The sequence below is a fragment of the Stomoxys calcitrans genome, chromosome 2, assembly GCF_963082655.1.
Source record: "Stomoxys calcitrans chromosome 2, idStoCalc2.1, whole genome shotgun sequence".
Taxonomy (NCBI): Eukaryota; Metazoa; Arthropoda; class Insecta; order Diptera; family Muscidae; genus Stomoxys; species Stomoxys calcitrans.
The window spans coordinates 11,412,253-11,438,704 of record NC_081553.1 but is presented as its reverse complement, the minus strand read 5'-3'; the positions used below and the strand labels follow the sequence as shown (position 1 = coordinate 11,438,704).

Genomic DNA, 26,452 nt, shown 5'->3' with positions numbered 1-26,452 from the left:
TCACCTAATTAGCCTATTTTGGAGATCTTAGATTGCCTAAATAGGTATACCCCATCCAAAGGTGTAGAAAACATTATTTAAAAAAAGACATTTCCAATTCACTGACCACAGGCTGTATATATGAACGTATTTGTATATGGACATACAACATAAGACTTGTAAATGTATGACAGTTTGTGTTTATCTTTTAAGTCGTTATTCTTTGTACACATATCTAAAACACAAACAAACACACACACACACACATTCGACTATACATGTAAATATACATATTACACTCTCACATGGGCAGTCATGCACTTGTAAGTCTCCTTTATGTAAAGAACTAAAGCACAGCCACTACGTGTGCATGGGTGAGTGTTCATAGATGTGTGGCAATGATGAAAACGACGACGACGATGAGAATGATGATGGTCTTTGTCATGCCTTAAGGTAAAGACCATGCAACTGCAACTTCTGGCAAAAAGCTCAAATGCTGGCATTCACTCACGTATGGTTAACTAAACTTTACACAGATTGGTGTTTGCCTTTAGAAGCGTACACATATTCATACACTGAAAATATTTTTTCCAAATTTTAAAGATTCCAGACAAAGGCAAGCAAACTTAATTTAAAGATGATCAATTTTCCAACATTTTAAGGGAACATTCCCTTTGGGGAAATATATTTTCCTTTATGTTGTTTATTTTAAATGGTAGGTTAACAAATCCTTAGCTTTGTGTCTTGTTATTAAAGGCAAAATTCTGAAATGAAGGTCAAAATAGCGTTGAAAGTTAGGAAATTGCCCCTGGGACTAAACAACAGTGAACAGTAGTTAAAAATATCTATGAAATAAAATAAGAATCAATCAGCGATTAAAATTTGGAACGGATGGACATGTCCGTTAGTAAATAGGAAATTGAATTTAAAGATAAATTGTGGGCCAACTTTTTTTTTTCAGTGTACATATGTATAGCTAAACAAACATATGACTGTGTGTATACTTTAGTAATTTACATATGTATATGTGTGTTCATTTAAGTGCTATGTCATTGCCGTAGCCAAAAACCATTGCATTGCTGCTACTCTCTGCCAATGCACAGCATGAATTTGCATCCTTATTCTTTGTGGCATGCACATTCATACACATGCACGCCACGCTCCATATGCTAAGGTTTTCGATTATTGGCTAAGTCAAGTGTTTCATTGAAGGCAGTCTAAATCTTCTATGGAAAATTCATTTGGCCCTGTGCAAAAGATGAACGGACCAAGCAGCGAACAAACGACTGAACCTAGGAACGTAAGTAGAGGAAATGATTGGAAATTGTTATGGAGTTCAATTGAGTCATTAAAATAGTTGTAGTTTTAGGTCATCCTCTTGTTGTTTTACTTCTTTCTTTTTTGATGATGTAAAGGAGAAAATGTTTTAAGCTCCATCAAAGTAAGTGTTACGTGTGTGAAAGATCAAGTTCTAAATTAATTGGTAGTCATTTTGTACTGACTCAAATTACATTGCCACAGCTTTGACATAATTGACACACATTGAGAGAAACAGTCTTGAGGTGGCCCCTCATCATTTCATTTGATGAAGAAAAAATCATCGTAAATTTTTGATAGCTTTAATGACCAGTAAAGAGGGGCAAAAATCGGGCAAAGCCGAACTTTTGATGGCCTGCACCAAATTGGCAATGAATGCAAAATTTGTATACCCTCCACCATAGGATAGGGGTATACTAATTTCGTCATTCTGTTTGTAACACCTCGAAATAAGCATCTGAGACCCCATAAAGTATATATATGTTCTTGATCGTCATGTTATTTTAAGTCGATCTAGCCATGTCCGTCTGTCTGTTGAAGGCACGCTAACTTTCGAAGGAGTAAATCTAGCCGCTTGAAATTTTGCACAAATACTTTTTGTTAGTTTAGGTCGGTTGGGATTTGGATTGGGCCAAATCGGTCCATATTTTGATATAGCCGCCATAAAAACCGATCTTGGGTCTTCACTTCTTGAGCCTTCGGAGGGCGCGATTCTCGTCCGATTTGACTTAAATTTCGGTATCATCTCCAACAACTGTGCTAATGGTTTAAATTGGTCTATAACCTGATATAGCTGCCATATAAACCGATCTTGGGTCTTGGGCCCCCAGAAGGCGCAATTCTCATCCGACAACAACCGTATTAAGTACGATTAATATCAGTTCATAATCTGGTATAGCTGTCATATAAACCGATCTTGGATCTTGAATTCTGGCGGGCGCAATTCTCATGCGATTTGGCTGAAATTTTGCACGAGGTGTTTTGTTAGCACTTCCAATCACTGTGCTAAGTATAGCGCAAATCGGTACATAACCTGATATAGCTGCCATATAAATCGATCTGGGATCTTGACTTCTTGAGCCTCTAGAGGACGTAATTCTCATTCGATTTTGAAGAAATTTTGTACAACGGCTTCTCTTATGACCTTCAACATATGTGTCTTATATGGTCTGAATCGATCAATAGCTTGATACAGCTCCCATATAAAACTATCTTCCGATTTTCCGAAATGAACTGTAATATTACATAATGACTATAATTGGGAAGGGGTGGACCCCCAGAAACGTGGTTCCACATTTGGATATCAGATTAGAATTCTACTCGCAAATACCTTCCATTTGAGTCCCATATTGCCATGGTCGGTAAATATGTCCGATTTAGGGGTGTTTTGAGGGTTAGGGTGGTCCCCCTAGCACTTGGTCCGACAATTGGATATCAGATACGTTTTCTTATCCTTAATACCTTTCATTTGAGGCCCATATTGTCGTGATTGGTCCAAATATATGTTTGGTAGGTTTTAGGGTGGGACAGGCCCCCTAGGTACCCCATCCGAAATTTGGACCAAATTTTTATTTTTAGGGTACTATAATAGAGCACATAAAATTTCGCTTAAATCGCACCACCCCTCTCCGAGATCTGGCGTTTCTGAAAATTAGGGTAAGGGGAAGGGTCCGTTCCCCCTTCAGATATCAAAAAATTTAGTACCCGTTTTTCACCACGGGGACATTATGCACCATCTGTGAAAATTGCAAGAAAATCGGTTCAGCCGTTTCTGAGTCTTTTAGGCACAAACAAACAAACAAACAAACACAAATTGATTTCTATACATAAGATAAAATTTTTAAATATCGGATGGTTGTCACCCCTTAAACTGAACTTTATTTCCGACTATAGCAATATGGAGCTCAAATCAACGGTATTTGGGAGTAAATAACGAATTTGATATCTATTTTCAGCTTAAAGTGCCGTTGGCCGCCCCAGCTCCAAAACACCCTCCAAACGGTTCATACTTACCGGCTCAAAGTAAAGGGATTTGGAAGTGGACACGAATTTGATATCCATATTTGAGTCGAAATGTTTACCCTAAAAAGTACTTCTCATTACCCTAATTTCAAAAATACCAGGTCTCGGCGATTGGTAATGCTATTCGTTCGAAATTTTTTGTTCTCTAAGAGTCACCAAAAAAAAAAAAACGGTTTCTGTTGTTGGGGACTGGTGCCGCCCAAAACCCACCAAATGGTTATATAGACCAATCACGACAATATGGAGCCATGTCTTTAGGGAGCCGCCCCACCCCAAAATAGCTTCTTATTATAAAAAAGCTATTTGGGGTGGAAATTTATTGATTTTCGGGAAATTTTTATACATTATCGGGACTAAGACCCTGGGGTCCACCCCACCGTCAAACACAACACAATTTACCGATCATGCCATTATGCGACTCATATGAAATGTTTCTGAAAGTAGAGCACGAATGGCTAAGTGACCAATCCCGAAATACCCCCTAAACCCAAAATATTTACCAATACGGTAATATGGGACTCAAAAGAAAGGCATTTGGGAGTAGAGTACAAATTTGCCCAGGAACCGAGCGGAAGCAATCTTTTCACACATCAATGAGTGCTTTTCGATTCAAATTGAGTTTATCAATGATAAGGGACCTTTTTTATAGCCGTGTCCGAACGGCGCGCCGCAGTGCGACACCTCTTTGGGGAGAATCTTTTACATGACCATGCATGGCATGGTACCTCGCAAATGTAATCAGCATTAGGAGGAGATAATCACTGCTTTAAATTTTGTTCGAATTTCCGCCAGGATTCGAACGCAGGCGTTCGGCGTCATAGGTGGATATAGGCTACAGTAGCACGAATTCGATATCCACGATATCAGGCGAAGTGTCCCCACCTTAAAAGATATTCGAGAGTTAAAGAAGGCGCAGCGGAGCGGGCCCTATCCAGCTAGTTTCTGTATAAATTCTAATGATGGTCGTGCGTATATGCAACGCATACACCTTTACTTTACTAATACTATCACAATGATCAATAATTAATATGCATACCTGATACGTACCTAGTCTCAGTCAAGTTTAATAGATAACAAGGAGTTGTAAATTTAAAAGAACTTTCTGAAGGAGATTTCTTTTCTTGTATTTTTGAATATACATTTTCCATAACCAATTGTTCTCTTTTTTCGCCGCCCTACATAAACTTCATACTTGGTGTATGAATTTTTATAAGAAAAAATTCTTACATCCCATCAAGCACATTGCATTGCACTGCTCGTAACATGCAGTGACTTTGTTGTATAACTGACATTTGCCAGACAGCAAATGCAACAATGAAAAAACTCTAAACTTGTGAGGCACAATGTAATACAAAACGTGAGTGCAGTTGAATTCGTGCTGTAGTACATAAACTTTAACATTTCTTGAGCAGTTTTTTTTTTGCCCAAGACAACCTTAATATGAGTAGGATGTTACTTGTTACAATAAGTTACGAAAAGTATGGAAATCAATTTTGAAATTTTAAATAAAAATAGAAAATTCCATGAAAACGCATTGAGTTCAACCGGGCTAAACCATGAACATATTTCATATCAATTACATGTGTATTTAGAGGTCAAAAGTTTGTTTGACTGTCTGTTTGTTTGTTTTTTTGATTTAGAAAGTGGGCGGACCCTCTCGCAAAAACAACACCAAAACTGAAAAGTGGACCGATCGGGGCAGTGTGGAACTCAAATTTCCCGTAAATTTGTGTTAGTTAAGCCATCTACTTTACCAAAAAGGGATGAAGCTTTTTTATACCCACCACCGTAGGATAGGGGGTATATTCATTTAGTCATTACGTTTGCAACACACCGAAATAGCAATTTCCGACCCTATAAAGTATATATATTGGGTTGCCCAAAAAGTAATTGCGGATTTTTTAAAAGAAAGTAAATTGCATTTTTAATAAAACTTAGATTGAACTTTAATCAAATATACTTTTTTTACATTTTTTTCCTTAAGTAAGCTAAAAGTAACAGCTGATAACTAACAGAAGAAAGAATGCAATTACAAAGTCACTAGCTGTGAAAAAATTTGTCAACGCCGACTATATGAAAAATCCGCAATTACTTTTTGGCCAACCCATATTTCGGATCGTCGTAAAATTCTAAGACGATTTAACGATGTCCGTGTGTCTGTCCATCCGTCAGTTGTAATCACTCTAGAGCCTTCAAAAATTGAGATATTGAGCTGAAATTCGGCACAGATACGTCTTTGATGCACGTTGGTTAAGTTCTTGAACAGGCCAAATCGGACCATATTTGGATATAGCTGCTATATAGACCGATTTTCCGATAAAGGGTCTAATGCCTATTAAAACTTAATTTTAAAGTGAGTGGTTGAAAGCTTCCCGACAATTGACCCAAATATGGTTCAGATCGGTCCATATTTAGATATAGCTGCGATATAGACCGATCTCCCGAATAAGGGGTCTGAAGACCATAAAAGCTTTTTTTATCACCCAATTTCTCTAAAATTTGGAACAGTGGGTTATTTCAAGCCTTCTAACATCTGATCTAAATATGATTCAGATCGTACTATATTAGACACAGCTGTCATATAGACCGATCTCTCGATAAAGGGTCTGAAGCCCATAAAAGCCCTATTTATTATCCGGTTTTCCTGGAAAACAGTGGGTATACAGCTTTCATATAGACCGATCTGCCGATAAGGGTGCTGAAGGCCATCAAAGCATTATTTTTTATAAGATATCGTTAAAATTTGGAACAGTGGGCAGTTTTAAGCCTCCCAACATCCTACTTAAATATGGTACTGATCGGACTATATAGATATAGCTACCATCTAGACCGATCTCCCTATAAAGGGTCTGAACCCCATAAAACCTTTATTTATTACTCGATTTTGCTGAAATTTATAACAGTGGGTTATTTTAGGCCTCTCGACATCTGACATAAATATGGATTAGATCGGTCCATATTTAGATATAGCCGCGACCAATAAAGCGGACATATATATTAGACCACTCAATGTCCGTGCCGAATTTGAGTGCTTAAGATATCCAATTTTACCGGATTCTGACGAAATGGGATTTTCATATATACCCGAGGTGAAGGGTATCCAAAGTTCGGCCCCTCAATGCCTTTTTATTTCCTCCACCATACGATGGGGGTATACTAATTTCGTCATTCTGTTTGTAACACCACAAAATATGCGTCTGAGGCCCCATCCGTCTGTCTGTCGAAAGCACGCTAACTTTCAAAGGAGTAGAGTTAGCCGCTTGAAATTTTGCACAAATTATTTTTATTGGTGTAAGTCGGTTGGGATTGTAAATGGGCCAAATTGGTCCATGTTTTGATATAGCTGCCATATAAACCAATCTTGGGTGTTGATTTCTTGAGCCTCTAGAGGGCGTGCGATTCGGCTGAAATTTTTCATAAGGTGTTTTGTTATGACTTCCAATAACTGTGTTAAGTATGGCGCAAATCGGTACATAACCTGATATAGCTGCCATATAAACCGATCTTGGGTCTTGACTTCTTGAGCCTCTAGAGGGCGCAATTCTTATCCGATTTGACTGTAATTTTGCATGAGATAGATTGTTATGATTTTCAACAACTGTGCCAAGTATGGTTAAAATCAGTCCATAACCAGATATAGCTCCTATATAAACCGATCTTGGGTCGCGACTTCTTGGGCCTCTAGAGGGCGTAATTCTTCTCTGATTGGAATGAAATTCTGCACGACGTGTTTTGTTATGATATCCAACAACTGTGCCAAGTATGATTAAAATCAGTTCATAACCTGATATAGCTCCTATATAAACCGATCTTGGGTCTCGACTTCTCTAGAGGGCGCAATTCTTATCCAATTTGACTCCAATTTCGCACGGGGTGTTTTGGTATCACTTCAAAAACCGCGCAAAGTATGGTTTAAATCTGTAAATGATTTGATATAGCTGTCATATAAACCGATCTTGGGTCATGACTTCTTGAGCCTCTAGAGGGCGCAATTCTCGTCCGATTTGACTGAAATTTTGCACGTAGTATTTTGGTATCACATCCAACGACTGCGCTATGTATGATTCAAATGGGTTCATAACCTGATATAGCTGCCATATAAACCGTAGTGGGTTCTTGAGTTCTTTATCCTCTATATGGCGCAATTCTTATCCGATTTGACAGAAATTTTGCACGTGATGTCTTGGTATCACTTCCAAAAACTGCGCTAAGTGTGGTTTAATCGGTAAATGTTTTGACATAGCTACCATATAAACCGATCTTGGGTCTTGACTTCTTGAGCCTCTAGAGGGCGCAATTCTCATCCGATTTGGCTGATATTTTGTACAATGGCCTGAATCGATCAGTTGCTTCTTGAGCCCCTACAAGGCGCAATGAACTGAAATATTACACAATGACTTCTACAATGTTCAACATTCATTTATGGTCCGAATCGGACTATAACTTAATATAGCTCCAATACCATAACCGTTTTTATTCAATATTCTTGTTTGTCTAAAAAGAGATACCGCGCATAGAACTCGACAAATGCGAAACATGGTGGAGGGTATATAAGATTCGGTCCGGCCGAACTTAGTACGCTCTTACTTGTTACTTGTTGAAACTGATTTCATAAACAAAGTCTTGACAATATCTCATTAATCTGTATATTCAGCTGATAATCTACATAGCAAATTGGGTTGGTATAATCCAATTAGTTTTCTTTTTCCAGATGATTCCCTCGGTTGAATACCCATCATATTAACCAATGAACTGATTAAATGTTATGTAAGAGTTTCCAAATGTCTGCATGGATAACTCTTATAGTAACGCTTTGAAAGAGCATATGCTATGCATGTGTTAGATATCATACTACAAAAGATCTTGAGAACATTTTTCTTGGTCCATACAGCCTTATGGTACTTACACATGTGTGTAAGTATACATGTGTGTGTTTGCAAACAGAACTGAATACGATAGTGGTGTTTCAAGTTCTTAGGTTGGTATTTGCTTGATACTCCTTCCTTTAGTGCGATGTTCCTGAACAGACATTGATTTCTCTTTATTATGCTCTTCTATGATACATTTTTGAACTTTAATATTTTATTGAGGTAGAAAGCCATCATAGGATATCCTTGCTTTTAGGCATTAAGCTGTACGTGTATGAAAGAGTGAAGCAGCAAATGATGAAGTATTATGTAATGCCTTTAGCTTAACACCAATAAAATGATATTTATTAGAGTGCTGGTACCGGTAAGTCCTCTTCCGCCCTACTAGGTCTTTGCCCATGTTGATGTTCTTATAGTTATGAACATCATCAATAGCCTTTTTATGTTCACTGTTCATTTTTCGCCCTCTCCCTCTCTCTCTCTTTTCTATGTTTCCCATCTTTAAAAAGCTTTACACCAACATATTTATTATGTTCTTTATGACAGTTTGTTTGAATGTGGCACTTAAATGAAGGCAATCCTTTTGGTCACATCATAAATTTTTCTGTTACCAATGTCATCACCACTTCTACCATGGCCATTAGGGAAAAAGCTTTTTCTTTAAGCCAATTGTTAAGGGGGGACTTTTAAGTATTTTAGCCGAGGGGGATATGTAGTTACATAGGGAAATGAAATTAAGTCACCAAAATGGTTGCATCTTTCTATTTTCATAACAGAATTTTTATACCCACCACCGAAGGATGGGGGCGTATTCATTTTATCATTCCGTTTGCAACACATCGAAATATCCGTTTCCGACCCTATAAAGTATATATATTCTTGATCAGCGTAAAAATCTAAGACGATCTAGACATGTCCGTCCATCTGTCTGTGTAAATCACGAATATACCCCCATCCTTCGGGGCGTTAAGATCTAAGACGATCCAACCATGTCCGTCCATCTGTCCGCTCGTTTGTCTGTTGAAATCACGCTACAGTCTTTAAAAATAGAGATATTGAGCCGAAACTTTGCACAGATTTTTTTTTTTGTTCATAAGTTCGAAGATGGGCTATATTGGACTATATCTTGATATAGGCCCCATATAGACCGATACGCCGATTTAAGGTCTTAGGCCAATAAAAACCACATTTATTATCCGATTTTGTTGAAATTCAGGAGAGTGGGTTGTGTTAGGCCCTTCGATATCCTTCGTCAATTTGGCCCAGAACGGTCCAGATTTGGATATAGTTGCCATATAGACCGATCCTCCGATTTAGGGTCTTAGGCCCATAAAAGCCACATTTTTTATCCGATTTTGCTGAAATTTATGACAGTGCGTTGTATTAGGCCCTTCGACATCTCTCCTTAATTTGGCCCTGATCGGTTGAGATTTGGATATAGCTGCCATATAGACCGATCCTCCGATTTAGGGTCTTAGGCCCATAAAAGCCACATTTATTATCCGATTTCGCTGAAATTTGGGACAGTGAGTTAAGTTGAGCCCCTTGACATACTTCTGCAATATGGCACAGATCGGTTCAGATTAGGATATAGCTGTCATATAGACCAATATCTCGGTTTTAGATTTTGGGGCCATAAAAGGCACATTTATTATCCGATGTCGCCGAAATTTGACACAGTGGGTTTAGTTAGGCTATTCGACATCCTTTGTCAATTTGACTCAGATCGGTCCAGATTTGGATATAGCTGCCATATAGACCGATCCTCCGATTTAGGGCCTAAGGCCCATAAAAACCAGATTTTTTATCCGATTTTGCCGAAATTTTGGACAGTGCCTTCGTCAATTTGGCTTAGAATGGCCCAGTTTTGGACATAGCTGCCATATAGACCAATATCTCGGTTTTAGATTTTGGGGCCAAAAAAGGCGCATTTATTATCCGAGGACGCTGGGCAGTGAGTTGTGTTAGGCCCTCCGATATCCTTCGTCAATTTGGCCCAGATCGGTCCAGATTTGAATATAGCTGCCATATAGACCGATCTCTCGATTTAAGATTTTGGGTCCTTAAAAGGCGCATTTGTTGCCAGATTGCGCCGAAATTTGGAACTGTACGTTGTGTTAGGCTCTTTGAAATTTTTCTGCAACTTGGCCCAAATCGGTCCAGATTTGGATATAGCTGTCATATAGACCGATATATCGATTTAAAGTCTTGGCCTCCAAAAAAAGGCGCATTTATAATCCGATGTCACTGAAATTTGACACCGTGACTTATGTTAGACTCTTCGACATCCATGTTGTTTATGGTTCAGATCTGATTATTTTTAGATATAGCTACTAAAAAGAGCAATATTTTGTTATACACAATTAAACAATAACTTGTACTTATTAGTATTTGGTCCAAATCGGAACATATTTCAATATAGCTGCTATGGGACATAGGGTGTGTAATTTTCACCGGATTTTGATGAAAGGTGGTTAACATATATACCCGAGGTGGTGGGTGTCCAAAGTTCGGCCCGGCCGAACTTAACGCATTTTTACTTGTTTTTTGTTTCCGAAGTTTTTCTTTGAATCCCAAAATAACACCTCTTATAGGGTTAACGAATTAGCTACAAATCCTCCCACTGTTCACAAAAAAAAAAGCAAATATAATTATCCAATTTGAAATTACCCAGAATTTCATTGCGACCATGTTGTTTGGTGACGTTGTAAGTTTGCATCAATATTTTCCCTCTGTAATGTTGCCAACGAGCAGCCCGTAGATGCACGTGCAACTTACGAGGCAGCCAAAATGTCCTTGTTTGCCAAGGTCTTTAGAGTGTGCACACACACACACACACGGTAAAGGTGAGCTTGGCTTGACACACTGCAGGTTTACGAGTACACCTAGAATTGCAGCGCCATTACACAAAACTGATTAGTTTTGGTTGTGATGTAGCTTCCGCTACTCGACACACATAAAGACCACAAAGGACGAATTGTGAGAGGGTAATGGAATGATTTCTCTTCACTAAGTTGGGCATATGGTTGATTGTGTGTGGCAAGGCAAGGCGAGGCGAGGCCAACTACGACGTCGACATTCCTCATTAATGTCAATTTGATCAAGTCGAACATGCCATCGATTAGATGGAAAACCAGGAAGAAGAAGAGAGAATTGTGCAATTTTTCTTCATTTGTTGGCAGATGAATGTTTATGGTCTTCACCTCACCAGCACGTTGTTGTGTCGAGTCTATCGTTGCGTCAGTATGTTGTCCAAGCTTCCCTCGTTCAGTAAAACGAAAGAGAAACACACACACAAAACGTGAACGGAGAATAATAACAAAATTTATATAACAAAATCCAAGTCTTCTTAGACCCCAACAAACTTGTTCTAACGCAAAGAGTAGCCACAAAAGGCATGATAAGAATTGAAACATTTTTGAAGATTTCCATAAACGAAGATATTTTATGAAATTTATTAAATACCTCCACCTGAGTGCGGGTATCAGTTATATGCAAAAGACGGGCAAAAGAAATGCTCCAACCTCTCATCATCTTCCCCGCATGCCCCAGACATGCTATCACTTGCCGCATCGATTTTACATAAGTGAGCTCGTAGTCCTATGTGTCCCGTTATGATACCAATAGTTATACTGACCTCCTTCTTACTTCCTTTTAGTAATAGCCTCGTCTTCTCTAGATCCCATCCTAAGATTTTCGCCTTTCAACCGACCGTTTCGCTTTTACCCAGGGTTAGATGCGCATTCATCGCCCACGCCCTTAACTTGGAATGCGTCGACCCTAATGCCACCTTATGGTACACCAAAAACACGAAATTGGTATAAAAATTTTGCGGTTAAATAATCTGGGGGGTGGGGGGGGACACTTGGGCGCCCCGGTAGCCGAGTTGGTAGCGTGCTTGGATTACCAGTGCAAGGGTCATGGGCTCGATTCCCGCCAGAAGCCTTTGTCTGTCGCCACTGTGATGTCACATCGGACTTAAATTTGTCTGTGTCTGTAAGGGACTGCCACTCTTCCGTAACCTAATCTGGGGGGACGCCCCATCCCATAACCCACTCGAACGGACATGTTTACCGATTGCGATAATATGGGTATACAATGAAAGGTATTTAAGAGTAGAGTACAAACTCGGTATACAAATTTCGCCCTCGGTGTTCAGAGGGGTCCCGCACCCCCCATAAACCCCAACAGAGTACTTTCAACACTGTGGGCTATATGGGTATCAAATGAAAGGTATTTCAAAGTGGAGTACAATTCTGACATAAAATTGTATTCCTTGGTTTTCTGAGGGGCTTCCTCACCCCCCAAAACCCTCAGGGGCATATTTACAATTGGGACCTTGGTTTTCCGAGGGGCTTTCCCACCCCCCAAAACTTCCAGGGCATATTTACCAATTTGGACAATACGGATATCAAATGAAAGTTAGTTAAAGTAGTGTATGAATCTGATATAAAAATGTATATCTTGGTGCCTGAGTCGCTACCCCACCCACCAAAACCCCTCAAGAGGACATATTTACCGATTGGGACAATATGGGTATTAAATCGAAGGTATTTGGAGGTTAAGTAAGAATTTGATCCGAGGTGTCTATGGGGCCTACCCAAGCTTAAAAACCCCCAAAACGGGAATGAATGACCAACGTCACAAAATTGGCATCAAAGATTCTTTGGGAGTTGACTACAAATCTGGTATACACAGAGTCTGAGACCGGCCCACCCACTAAATAACCTTCAAAAGGACATGAAGTTCGATCGCGATAATATGGGAATTAAAAGAAAGGTCTATGACAGTAGAGTTCGAATCTAATGTTGATATAAGCATCCAAGTATCTGGGTCCAATCCTGCTATTCAGCAGGACATGTAGATCGTGACAATAAGGGACTCAAATAAATGGTCTTTTGGGTCTTAGCGTCGGGGGAACCGACGCTCTCCTCCCAATGTAAACCACACCAGACCGTCTTGTAGGATAACTTAGAACAATTTTTTGGTATCGAAAGGTGGGCGGACCCTCCCCCTCACCCCAAAAGCACCACCCAAAAATCTAAGCAGACCGATAGGAACAATATGAGACTAAAATGAAAAGTAATCGAGAGTAGGGTACAAATTTTATATTAGAAATTGGGTCCATGTACCTAAGATGCCGCCCCGACCCCAAAACCCCTTTAATTAGCCATATTGGACGATAATGGAAATATGGGACTCAAATCAAATGTATTAGCGAGTAGATTACGAATATGGTCTGGAAGGAGCAATAGGCTATAGAATTTGTTGATATCGTAAGGGGACGGACCCTCCCCCTTACCTCAAAAGCAACCCCCAGACGGACAGACAGACAGATAGACGGACCGATCTGAACAATATGGGATTCAAATGAAAGGTAAGGGGTAGTAGAGTACTAATTTGATCTTAAATATTGTGTCTAGGTATCTAGGGGCTGCCCCGATCCAAAAACCCCACAAATAGGCATATTGGATATAATATTGGAAATAAAATCTCTAAAAAGCTTTGAATAAAAATTAAACTTTTTAGGGTACAAACTTGATGTTAGAAATTGGGTCCAGGTACCTAGGGGGCCGCCCCGATCCTAAAACCCCCTTAAATAGCCATGTTGGACGATAATGGCAATATGGGACACAAATGTATTAGCGAGTAGTTACGAGTATGGTCTGGGACGAGTAATAAGCTATAGAATATGTTGATATCGTAAGGGGACGGACCCTCCCCCTTACCCCAAAAATAAAAGCGGACCCATCTGGGAGTCGCCCCGATCCAAAAACCCCTCAAGTAGGCATATTAGATATAATATTGGAAATTAAATCTCTAAAAACCTTTGGATTCCATCTTTAATATGCATGCAGTTACTGTTGAGTGATTTATTTATTTTAAATTTCAATAGTCCAAGCTTTTCTATCACTCTTTAGTCACATTTTTGTATCAACATCCTTATTTATGTAATTCATCAAAAGAAATTTCATTGTAGGAGAAATATCGCCTGCCCCTATGACCATCACAGTGCGAGGAGTAGTCAGCCGATGCTTTCATTACAAACCCGGATGTTAGGTTCCCCATTTATTTGTACAATGAACTTTATTTATATAAAAATTAATGGCTTGATTTTTAAGGCGTAGAATATCCTTTTTTTTTTTTTTTTTGCATGAAAAAATTTAAATGGCATTCCTTACACTTTGGCATCCTGTCATTTGGCTTAGGGTTTTATCGTTAAATAATATTTATGGCATTTACAAGAGAGTCGCTTGACTGCGAGGAATTTTCTGCGAAATTAATTTTGAAATTAATGGGCTTTTGTGCTCATTAAAGAGTGCGATTGAATCAATAAATGAAAGATTTATCTACGATTGAGTTGTGAGGTTTTGGTCATCTGCATTAAACTGGAAGAATTTATTTATTTTTAAATTATTGCGAACAACGCAGTAAATCAGGTGTTCTTTGAGATTTATAGTGAAAAATGAAGATTTTGATACCAGAGATTACAAATGCAAAATCTCTCAGGTGCCAATTCTAAGATATCAATGAGGTCTAACCGATTCAAATTTAAGCTCAATGATTCGGGACCTCTTTTTTTTATAGCAGTGTCCGTTCGGCGTGCCGCAGTGCGACACGCATGGCATAGCATTAAACGGGGATAACCACCGCTGAAATTTTATTCTGATGTTCTCGCCAGGATTTAAACCCAGGCTTTCGGCGTCATAAGCTGACATGCTAGCCTCTGTGCTCCTTGTTATTTAGCTTAAAACTTGAATAGGACTGCACTCTTTGATATGTGAGAAGTTTGTCCCTGTATTCATGTGCAAAATTTTCAGCCTTGGTACGCTATATAAATTTCTGGCCTAATAAAGAAAATGCAAACTTTTATCATCAAAAATGTTTTCATTGTTTTTTAAAGTATCCTCTTTCATGATTTATACACTTTTGTATGCGCTCAAACCAATAGTCGATGCACGTTTCACTCAGATTCACACACATCCTAAATATGGCTATTAAACGCTTCAACACCATTTCAACATCACACCGAAACAATCCCATGGCAGCCGGTTATACGTACCGGATTGACCCGATGGAGTTCTCCATCAGCAAGGGCGGCCGCCTCAGTGTACAACACACTGCTACAATAACAACAACAACCACACAGAAAACTATTGACCACCGACTTTTATCTAAATGGGTGTCAGGTCAGGACTGTACAGCGGATGATCTATCAATTCGACGTTTTGGTCTGTCAAAAAGGCGCTATTTTGAGCCGAAGTGAGAGAGGTCACATTGTCATTGTGAACTACTTGCTTGAACATGATACGTTTTTCGAATTCCACCCAAGACTTCAGGCAATCAAAATGTGATGTACCACCCAAAATCGGCGGTCCTATGTTGCTCAAGCGAAACAATCACACATGACCAGTTTTTGTCAAAAAAAAAAAAAAAAAACAGGTGACCATTTGGATCGAAGTGCTTCTTCCACGAACAACTTTCGTTGGATTTGGCTCGTCTTCAAAGACCCACACGGTCGATTGTTGTTTTGTTTAGGGCTCAAACGCATAGATCCATGATTCGTCACCTGTGACGATCTTAAAAACGTCCAGTGCGATGAATTGGTGAAAAAATACGATTGCGGGTATTTTTTCACCAATTCATCGCACTAATCGGCACGAGCTTTGTCTTGAGCGATTGTCAAGTTGTGTGGAATCCAGAACAAACAGTTTTAGGGCAAGGTTTTCATACAATAGCGAATGTAAGCTGGTGGGAGAACAACTTTCGTTGTATTTGGCTTGACTTCGAAGACCCACACTGTCGATTTTTATTTTGTTTAGGGTTCAAACGCATAAATCCATGATTCGTCACCAGTGAAGATCTTAAAAACGTCCTTTGAAGCACTGCGATGGTATTTTTTTTAACATTTTTTCGCAATCGACAAGAGCTTTTTTTGAGCGATTGTCAAATTGTATGGAATCCAACGAGAACAAACCTTTTTTTGGCCAAGGTTTTCATACAATATCGAATGTATGCTGGTGGAAAAATTGTAAAAGCATGCCCCTTTCTTACGGCGTGCCACATGACGATCTTGCATTATAAGTTTGCACAAGGCATCAACCTTCTCTGATACAACGGCCGTTTTGGACTTCCTTCACGGAATTCGATTTTGGGCGAGTGGTGGCCACGACTAAATGTTTTATACCAATTTCGACATACAAAGATTGAAGTTCCTCATTGCACTCTTGTCGTGATAACCCACACCGAAAGCTGTGATATATGGTAGGACGAAAATGTTCACAAGTAAATCTATTTTTATACCCTCCACCATAGGATGGGGGTATACTAATTTCGTCATTCTGTTTGTAATACCTCGAAATATGCATTTGAGACCCCATTCTTGATCGTCATGTCATTTTAAGTCGATCTAGCCATGTCCGTCCGTCCATCTGTCTGTCGAAAGCACGCTAACTTTCGAAGGAGTAAAGCTAGCCGCTTGAAATGTTGCACAAATACTTCTTATTAGTGTAGGTCGGTTGGGAATGTAAAGGGGCCAAATCGGTCCATGTCCATGAGGGCGCACTTTTAGTCCAATTGGACTGAAATTTTGCGCGTGGTGTTTTGGTATCACTTCCAACAACTGCGCTAAGTTTGGTTCAAACCGGTCCTTGTTTTGATATAGCTGCCATATAAACCGATCTTGGGTCTTGACTTCTTGAGCCTCTAGAGGGCGCAATTCTCGCGTGGTGTTTTGGTATCACTTCCAATAACTGCGCTAAGTTTGGTTCAAATCGCTCCATGTTTTGATATAGCTGCCATATAAACCGATCTTAGATCTTGACTTCTTGAGCCTCTAGAGGGCGCAATTCTCATCCGATTTGGCTGAAATTTGTTATGAGCTGCTTTATTATGACTTCCAATAACTGTGCTAAGTTTGGCGCAAATCGGTACAGTTTGGCGCAAATCGGTACATAACGTGATGTAGCTGCCAAATAAACCGATCTGGGATCTTGACTTCTTGAGCCTCTAGAGGGCGCAATTCTTATAAAATTTTGCTAAAATGTTGCACATGTCGTTTTGGCATGACTTCCAACAACCGTGCCAATTATGGTCTAAATTGCTTCATAATCTGATATAGCTGCCATATATACCGATCTCCTGACTTGACTTTCTCGATATGCCTGAAATTTTGGAGGTGATATTTGTCTATGACTTGTACGGCATGACAAATACGATCCATATAGGTAAATAAGTTGATATAGTTAATATATATTTGAAAAAGTCATTCAAAGAACTTGAAAAATGCGATCCATGGTGGAGGGTATGTAAGATTTGGCCCGGATGAACATAGCACGTTTTTGCTTGTTACTAATTACTAATAATTTTATCTCATCACCCTTTTTAATGTGAAAACACGTTCATCGCTAGTGAAGATATTTGTGCATGGTTTGAAATAAAAAAATCATTTAATAATTTAGTACTCAATGCTGCTGGCAAAAATGTGAAGAATCCAACTACTCAAAAAAAGGTTAAAAATATTCCATGTAGCCGGCTTCCAACATCTTCCCTTTTTGGCTTAATAGTAATGTAGTTGTTGTGGTTGTAGTGGGATTTATAAATTTTTGTTAACGACGGCCCGAAGAAGGCCCCATTTTCTGGTTCCCAAAGTTCCCCGCTGTGGAGTTCTATATTTAGAGTATTGCTCATAGGTTTACCATAGCATGTTCGAAAGTCGACACAACTCTTCAGAAGGGAAATAATTCCAGCAAGTGAATATCGACAGATAATTTGTAGATTTCTTTGAATGACATTAATCATCAGTTAAACATGAGCGAAATACAATTGTCTATAGGTGTTAAGATTTTTATGGTATTATTCTTTATAACCCTTGCAATGATGAATACCAACGCACATCAATTGCAACAAGATGAAGCTGAATATGATGAAACCGGTGAAGAATATCTAGTCGAGTATTTGGACAAAGACGAATATAAGTACAAAGAATCTGAATGTGGTGTAGATTGTCTTATCTTTAATACAACCAGAAAACATATAATGGCCTTTACGAGAGTAGACCATAGTATGGGTAAGTTTCAATACAAATCTTCAAGAAATCAAAGAAGAACTTCTCTAAATTTTCACTTCTTCTTTGTCATGTAAACCTTGCAGATTTTATTGAGAAGGATGCCCAAGATTTAATAGCGAATGGCGATGACGATTTGGATGCAGAAGAAGACTTTGAGTATGATGACGATGACTATGAGCCCGATGAAATCGAAGTAGACTACGATGACTGTGATGTAATGCACATCAGTTATTGCAATTTTCTCCACATTATTCTCCAATAATGTTCTCTTCTAAAGTGTTTTTCAGATCCTGCTTGTTGTCTGTATGACTTTGATCCGGATGACATAGATAAGGACGATTTAAAAAAATTAAAGAAAACTGGAAAAAAGATTGTGAAAAAAGTCAAGAAAGTTATATCGAATGGCCGAAATTATTTTGTCACAACTGTACGAAGATTAGCCCCCATCAGAAGGTTTACAATAAAGACATTTAGTTTCGCAAGACGGGAAATTGTCAGAAGCGCAATGTATGTGGTTAGACAAGTTGTTTGGTCTGCAGTCAGAATAACGCAATTGATAAGAAGAGTTCTTCTAGCAGTGCGCATAATACTCTCGGTAGCTCGTGTCTTAGTGTATGGATAGATTAAAAGAAAATATAAACAGAATAGAATAGAAAATAAAGAACATAACCAAATGTAAATGACATTCACTTTGTGATTCAATGATGCTGTTAGATGTATAAAATTCAGTGAATGTAGTCTAAAAGATTAAAACCCCAATTTCTTGAAAAATCTTTACAATTAACATGAAAATAGATTTTAAGATTTGATCCAAGGAGGGGAGAAGGAGGAGACCACCGTAGCGCAGAGGTTAGCATGTCCGACGTTGAACGCCTGGGTTCGAATCCTGGCGAGACCAGATCAGAAAAAATTTTCAGCGGTGGCTTTCCCCTCCTAATGCTGGCAACATTTGTGAGGTACTATGCCATGTAAAACTTCTCTCCAAAGGGGTGTTGCACTGCGGCACGCCGTTCGGACTCGGCTATAAAAAGGAAGCCCCTTATCATTGAGCTTAAACTTGAATCGGACTGCACTAATTGATAGGTAAGAAGTTTGCCCCTGTTCTTTAGTGGAATGTTCATGGGCAAAATTTGCAATTTTTCCAACAGCGAAGGTGGTTGGAGAATTAAAATAAGTAGATGTATCTACCATATCGAAAGACGACTTAAGTTAGGTACCATACATGGTTGTGGTTAACCATGGAATTCTTCCTATTATGCATTGTGCGGTCTGCTGGCTAATCAATTACAAACGGGTGGGAGTTCCTGGAATGTCTAGTATCCCTGGCATACATTCTCACATCAGGAATAAGAAGACGAATATCAGACGAACAAACGCCATGCAAGTACCAATAGAACAGCGCTAAACAACCCACATTGCGATGATGATCAAAGAAGGCAATAGAGTTGGATACCCCACTGTCCCCAATCAACGCCATCGCTCTCTTCTATATACCGTTCAGTAGCTCCAGGGATGATTTTGAAGCTCCAGCCCGTTGTATTCCATTTTCGGCCTTATGAAAGTGGTGTAAATGTTAAGAAGATCAGACGGAGTGAAGTAATTCTTACACCGTTTAAGGAAGCCCAAACACTTGAATGCTTCTTTCGACACTTCAAAAAACGTGTTTTGACCAACGGACATCACCTTGTATTTTTATGGCCTGAATATCAAGAACTTCTGATTGCTCAAAACCTATACCGTTGATAGACAAAGATGATTGTAATGGGTCGGCGAATCGTTTGTATGACAACAAGCAGCACTGAGTCTTCCGTGCATTACAATCTACTCGATTCATTCGACCCCACTTAGATATGGCCATCAAATCCTGGCAATGTGTATAATTCATAACCCGACTCTTGTCCTTAATCTCTCGAAGACTCGGCCTATTGTCGAATGAGTACGCATGACAGAAATTACTGTCATCCGCAAATGAGTAGACCGGATTCGATGTCTGTCCCAACAGATCGTTGATGAAAATAAGAAAAAGAGAAGGAGAAAGAACAGAGCCCTGGGGTACACCTGCGGTCAATTTGTGCTCATTGGATGAGAACCCATCTATAACGACTCGAATAGTGCGATCTCTGAGAAAGCTCGAAATAAATCGAACGAAGCCATTACCGACACCAAATGCGACAAGCTTTAATGGTAGTGCACCGTGCCAGATCCTATCAAATGCCTTGGAGATTTCCAGAGCCAAAACCTTACTTTCACCAAACTGGTGGATTGAGCGAATCCAACGTTCCGACAGAAGTGCCATGAGGTCGCCCGTAGTGCGATTTCTGCGGAACCCATACTGTTGATCGCTAAGAAGGTCATTAGACTCTAAATACATCACAAGATGGAGATTAATCATGATCTCCATGACCTTGGAGAGAGCGGAGCATATCGCAATTGGCCGATAATTCGCAGGGTTGTTTGCCTCACCCTTCTTGGGTATTAGCTGAACGTTCGAAACCCTCCAACGCGCCGAGAAGACTCCCGCACGGTAGGCAAATTGAAAAGGCTGCTTAAAGGACGAGCGAGCGTCGAAGAACAACTGCGTAAGACAAGTATTGATATGACATCCGGGTCCGGGGATAAATTTACATCTAGATTCATAAGAACTTTTTTAACTCCATGAGTTCGAAAAAATATTTGGGGCATGACGCCAGATACATTTTCGATTGAGGGGAGTGGTTGCTATACGGCTGGGAAGAGTTCCCTGCAAATATATCAGCCAACAGGTTAGCCTTATCACCGGGTCAGTGTACGTTTGATCATCCTTAACAAGAGTTGGAATAGATGAAGAACTACCCTTTACCCTTTTCACGAACGACCAAAAGCTCTAACTTCCTCGTGTAGAAGCAAAAACCTTAGTACGCAGACGCTGTTCGTAAAGAAATTTTTCGCGCTTAAGCACATTGGCACATGAAGATCTTGCCTGCTTGCGCAACAGTTCAGTATTGGCATTCTCATCCAAGCGCCAGTTCCTAAATGCCACCTCTTTCGATCTGACAGCATCTCGGGTTAAACCAACTTTTGTCGTCTGATTTAGCGGTTATAGTTTTAAATACCCGCATTTCATATAAAATTATCTTCTCAATCATTTCAGCAGTTGAATTTATATCGTCATCTAGAAAACATAGTTTCCATTAAAAATGCTGAAGTAATCCATTGAGCTCAGCCCAACGTGCTTTCTCGTATAAAATTATTGATCGCTTCGAGACTGGGGAGGAAGAAGTACGAAGAGCAAAATACGTAAAAGATGATGAAACAATGCAGTGATCGGAGTTACTAGGAGGTGCAAGAGTATTAACTTCATACTTTTCAGGGAGTGAAGTTAAAAAAAGGTCAAGAGTATTATTTTGGTGCCCTTGAACTCATGCGATATGTGTCGGTTCGTTCATTAGCTGCGCCAAACCATTGTGCGCAACGAAAAGCTCAACATATTGGCCCTCAGGAAGTTGTAGACATTGAAATCCCCAGCGACGACGATTTCAATGCCCGGAAAATCCACCAAAATATTTGTAATTGAATCAGAAAGGGCGTCAAAGCCATTCATGAAAGCCTCCCTTTCTGAGTTTGGACTTCTATATAGAAATCCGAAGTGCAGTATATGCGATCCAATCCCAAATTTAACCCAAAGGGAGTTAAATTCAGGATCCTGTGACTCCAGGCGTTGTCGTCTTTGGAACACCACATCATTACGTACATATACCACGAGGCCTTTGTGCGAAATAAAAAAAAGAGACAGAGTGTGGTACCCAGGGATGTGAAAATCCTGTGGATCTGAATCCTCACGCACTTGGGTCTCACAAAGAGCTAGAATGTTAGGACGGTGAAAATGAATATGTGCAAGCACCGCAAAGAAATTCGCCTCAACCCTCGTATCATCATTTGAACAACCAGAAGAAAAGAGAACAAAAGCAAACACTAAATGAGGTGCCAATGAGCCAATATCAAGATATTAACCGACCTAGACCATATTCCATCGCATGCCACTGTGCCAAATTTCAGCGAAATCGGGTAATAAATTTGGCTTCTATAGGCCTTTACCTTAAGTCGAGCGATCGGACTTATGGAAACTATGTCAACATATAGTAAGATCTATACATTATTCCTTACGGATAATGAGGCTTCTAACACAACTCACTGTGCCAAATGTCGGCAAAATCTTGTAATAAATAAAGGCTATTAAGGGATCTAAATCATGAGATCGGCCCTTTATCAAAATTGTGTCCGATTTAGCAAATCTTTTACCTTAACCTACCTATGACCGCGGTGGTTTGTACGGTTACTGATCAGTATTTCGAAGTTTTACAAACGGAAGGACTAGATTAGTAGAAGGGGCAAGGGTTTCTCCCTCACACCCCTCCCAAAAAAAAAAAACAAAGATTGTTGAAACTATACTTCAATAATTTTTTTTTGATTTGTTGTCAGAGTCAGGTGCCCATCTCCCCCCCTCCAAATGAAATCGTGGCTACGCACCTGATATAAAGTATATATATTCTTGATCGTTTTGAAATTTTATATGATTTTAAACATGTCTGTCCGTCTGTGAAAATTACGGAAGCATTTAAAATAATAAAGCAATTCGTTTTAAATTTTGCACATATATTTCCTATCGATGCGGATGGTTGGGGATTGGAAAACGGCCAATAAGTCCATGTTTAGATAAGCTTACCAATGAATCGATCTCCCGATTTGATTTCTGCATCTCCTTGAGAGCGCAATTAGTATCTCATTTGGCCGAAAATTTGCTCAAGGACTTCTTCGATGACTTCATTCATTTATCGCGCTAAAACCTTCAAATATTCTGATACGAGGGCTGCTATAAAAGTTTCTGGCATAGGCAACACTACTTGCTACCATAGTAGTATTCGGAACACTTTCACAACTTGAATCTATGTAACCCATAGCAAACCTATAGCACTGCGAAACTCTGGTTTACTGATTACTGATTTCATAGTCGTAGCCGACGCTCGCTCAAAGTCGAATTCCGTGAAGGTAGTCCAAAAACGACCGCTTTACCAGAGAAAGTTGATTGATATGTGAACTTATAATGAAAAATCGTCATGTGACATACAATGAGATTGAAGCATCCTTGCCGAAAAGGAGGTTAGTTCTCAATGAATTATGCATATATTGACAATCGCTCAAAAAAGGCTCGTGTAGATAAGTGCGAAGAAATATTAGAAAAATATGATCTCAGTGCGTCAAAACGGGTTTATAAGATAGTCTACAGTTGTAGAATCGTGGATCTATGCGTACGAGTTCAAAACGAAACAACAATCGATAGTGTGGGTCTTCGAAGGCGAGACAAATCCAACGAAAGTTGTTTGTGGAAGAAGAACTTCGTAGCAAATGGCCGTCTGTTTCTTCGGCAAAACTGGTCATATGGTGACTGTTCCCCTTGAGCAACATAGGATTTTCAATTCTAAGTGGTACATTACAATTTGATTGTTTGAACTCTTGGGAGATATTCGAAAAAAGAACAAGAGAAGACAAATCATTGTTAACCATGCCAACACGAACTCTCACACATCGGCTCAAACCAGCGCCGATCCGAACTAAATATGGGCCATATTTCGATTTAGCTGTCATATAGACCGATTTCCTGCTAACTAAGTCTTAAGCCCATAACAGCCATTGCGCAATCCAAAAGGGGTCCGGATAGGACCAAATTTCGATAGCTTTCATAAAGACCGATCGCTTAAAAAGAGCCATTCATTCATTTGAGTACGTATTTTGATGCCCATTCTCATTGCTCCATCGAATGGTGAAGTGACATAGTATGAACTGGCTTTGATTGACAAGGAAGACATTCATTCTGCTAGAGTTTTTAAGTCGATGTTTATGCCTATACCATTTCTTCACGGTGTAATAGTGGTCTGCTAATGTAAATTGTTAGCTATTACACTTTAAAGCAACTAAGGCTTTATTAAATATTTAAGAACACGTTCACAATAAACTGAACAGCTGAAACTTCTGCCTAATGTGGTCATGACAATTTAAAATATCCATATTATGACAATTTTAAAATTCCATATTTTGCCTTCTTAGAAAATCCACATCATTAATGCAAGCTGAGATTTGAAATTCCCTACTTCAAGTATACATTTTTTTTTTGCCAATAAAATCTGTTTGTCGTTCGAAATAAATGGTGGTGGTTATTCAATATTCGGCCTTTTTAAAGAGCTTTTAACTTTTTTTTGTTGCTAAGCAAATTTGTATGACTTTAATCGGGTTTTAAGAATAAATATACCTATGCAAATTATAATGCTGAAGAAAACAAGTAAAAGCGTGCCAAGTTCGGCCGGGTCAAATTTTATATACCCTCCACCATGGATCTCATTTGTCAAGTTCTTTGCCAGATATCTCTTAATAGGCAAATAAATGATAATGGATAAGAATTGCTATGCTATTGGAGTTATACCAAGTTTTAAAACGGTTGCGGCCATTCTTTATTTGGCTGTCGGAGACCAAGGTGGAAGTCGGCCGGGCCGAATCTTATATACCTTCCACCATGGATCGCATTTGACGAGTTCCATGCACGGTATCTCTTTATAGGCAAACAAAGATTATTGAATAAGAACTGTTATGCTATTGCGCCCTCTAGAGGCCATATCAAGTTATAATCCGATTCGGAACATAAATAAATGCTGAACACTGGAGAAGTCGTTGTACAAAATTTCAGCCAAATCGGATGAGAATTGCGCCCTCTAGAGGCTCAAGAAGTCAAGATCCCAGATCGGTTTATATGGCAGCTATATCAGGTTCTATAACGATTTACGCCATACTTAGCACAGTTATTGGAAGTCATAACAAAACACCACGTGCTAAATTTCAGTTGAATCGAACGAGAATTGCGCCCTCTAGAGGCTCAAGAAGTCAAGACCCAAGATCGGTTTATATGACAGCTATACCAGATTATGAACCGATTTAAATTATACTTGGCACAGTTATTGGAAGTGCTACCAAAACACCAGGTGCAGTTAAATCGGAAGAGAATTGCGCGCTCTATTAGCTTAAGAAGTCAAGACCCAAGATCGGTTTATATGGCAGCTATATCAAAACATGTACCGATTAGGACCCTACTTACGGCAGTTATTGAAAGTGATACCAAAACACGTCGTGCAAAATTTCAGCCAAATCGGACGATAATTGTGCCCTCTAGAGGCTCAAGAAGTCAAAAACCATGATCGGTTTATGTGGCAGCTATATCAAAACATGGACCGATTTGGCCCATTTACAATCCTAACCGACCTACACTAATAGGAAGTATTTGTGCAAAATTTCAAGCGCCAAGTTTTTACTCTTTGTTTTTTTTCTGTCAGCCAACACGCAGGGGATGTCCCCTATGAATGCAATTGCGGTGGCGAGAGGAAATTAGTAATTGGAAGGGGGAAAAGGATGTAGTGCTTATTGACATTTGTCTTAAATCTTTGGATGTGAAAGTGGGTGGGAAAACATTAGCCGGAAGTCAATTTCACATACGAACGGTTCGGGCGAAATAGAAATTCTCTCTATAATGCATTATGCGGTCCACTGGCCAATCAATAACAAACGGGTGAGATTTCCTGGAATGTCTAGTATCCCTGACATACATCCTTACATCAGGAATAAGAAGACGAATATCAGACGAACACACACCATGAAAGTGCCGATAGAACAGCGCCAAACAACCCACTTTGCGACAATGATTAAGGGAGGCAATAGAGTTGGATACCACCCAACTGTCCCCAATCAACGGCATCGCTCTCTTCTGTACACGGTCCAGTAGCTCCAGGGATGATTTTGAAGCTCCATGTGATTTTGAAGCACATGTGAGTTATACTCACATGTATGGGCTTCACTCAGTCGGAGTGAAGTAATTCTTACACCTTTTAAGGAAGCCTAAACACTTGAATGCTTCTTTCGACACTTCAAAAAACATGTTTAGCCCAACAGACATCACTTTGTATTTTCATGCCCAGAACATCAAGAACTTCTGATTGCTCAACACCTAGGGTTAGCGAATCGTTTGTGTGACAACAAGCTGCACTGAGTCTTCCGTGCATTAAAATCTACTCGACCCCATTCAGAAATGGACAGCAAATCCTGGCAGAGTGTATCGTCCATAACCCGCCTCTTGTCTTCAATCTCTCGAAGACTCGGCCTGGTGTCGAATAAGTACGAA

General features: G+C 39.5%; 2 protein-coding genes across 3 annotated transcripts in view; one reads left to right on the top strand and one right to left on the bottom strand.

The window, feature by feature from the left end:
* Positions 1–26,452, bottom strand: part of LOC106082815 (uncharacterized) — a 656,305-nt gene that overhangs the window by 169,232 nt on the left and 460,621 nt on the right. The gene's annotated exons all lie outside the window — the stretch shown is intronic.
* Positions 17,710–18,935, top strand: LOC106094140 (uncharacterized). Its single transcript, XM_013261330.2, has 3 exons — positions 17,710–18,255; positions 18,339–18,469; positions 18,533–18,935. Exons 1-3 carry the CDS (start codon positions 17,997–17,999, stop codon positions 18,875–18,877), a joined length of 735 nt encoding a protein of 244 aa, XP_013116784.2. The 5' UTR covers positions 17,710–17,996; the 3' UTR covers positions 18,878–18,935.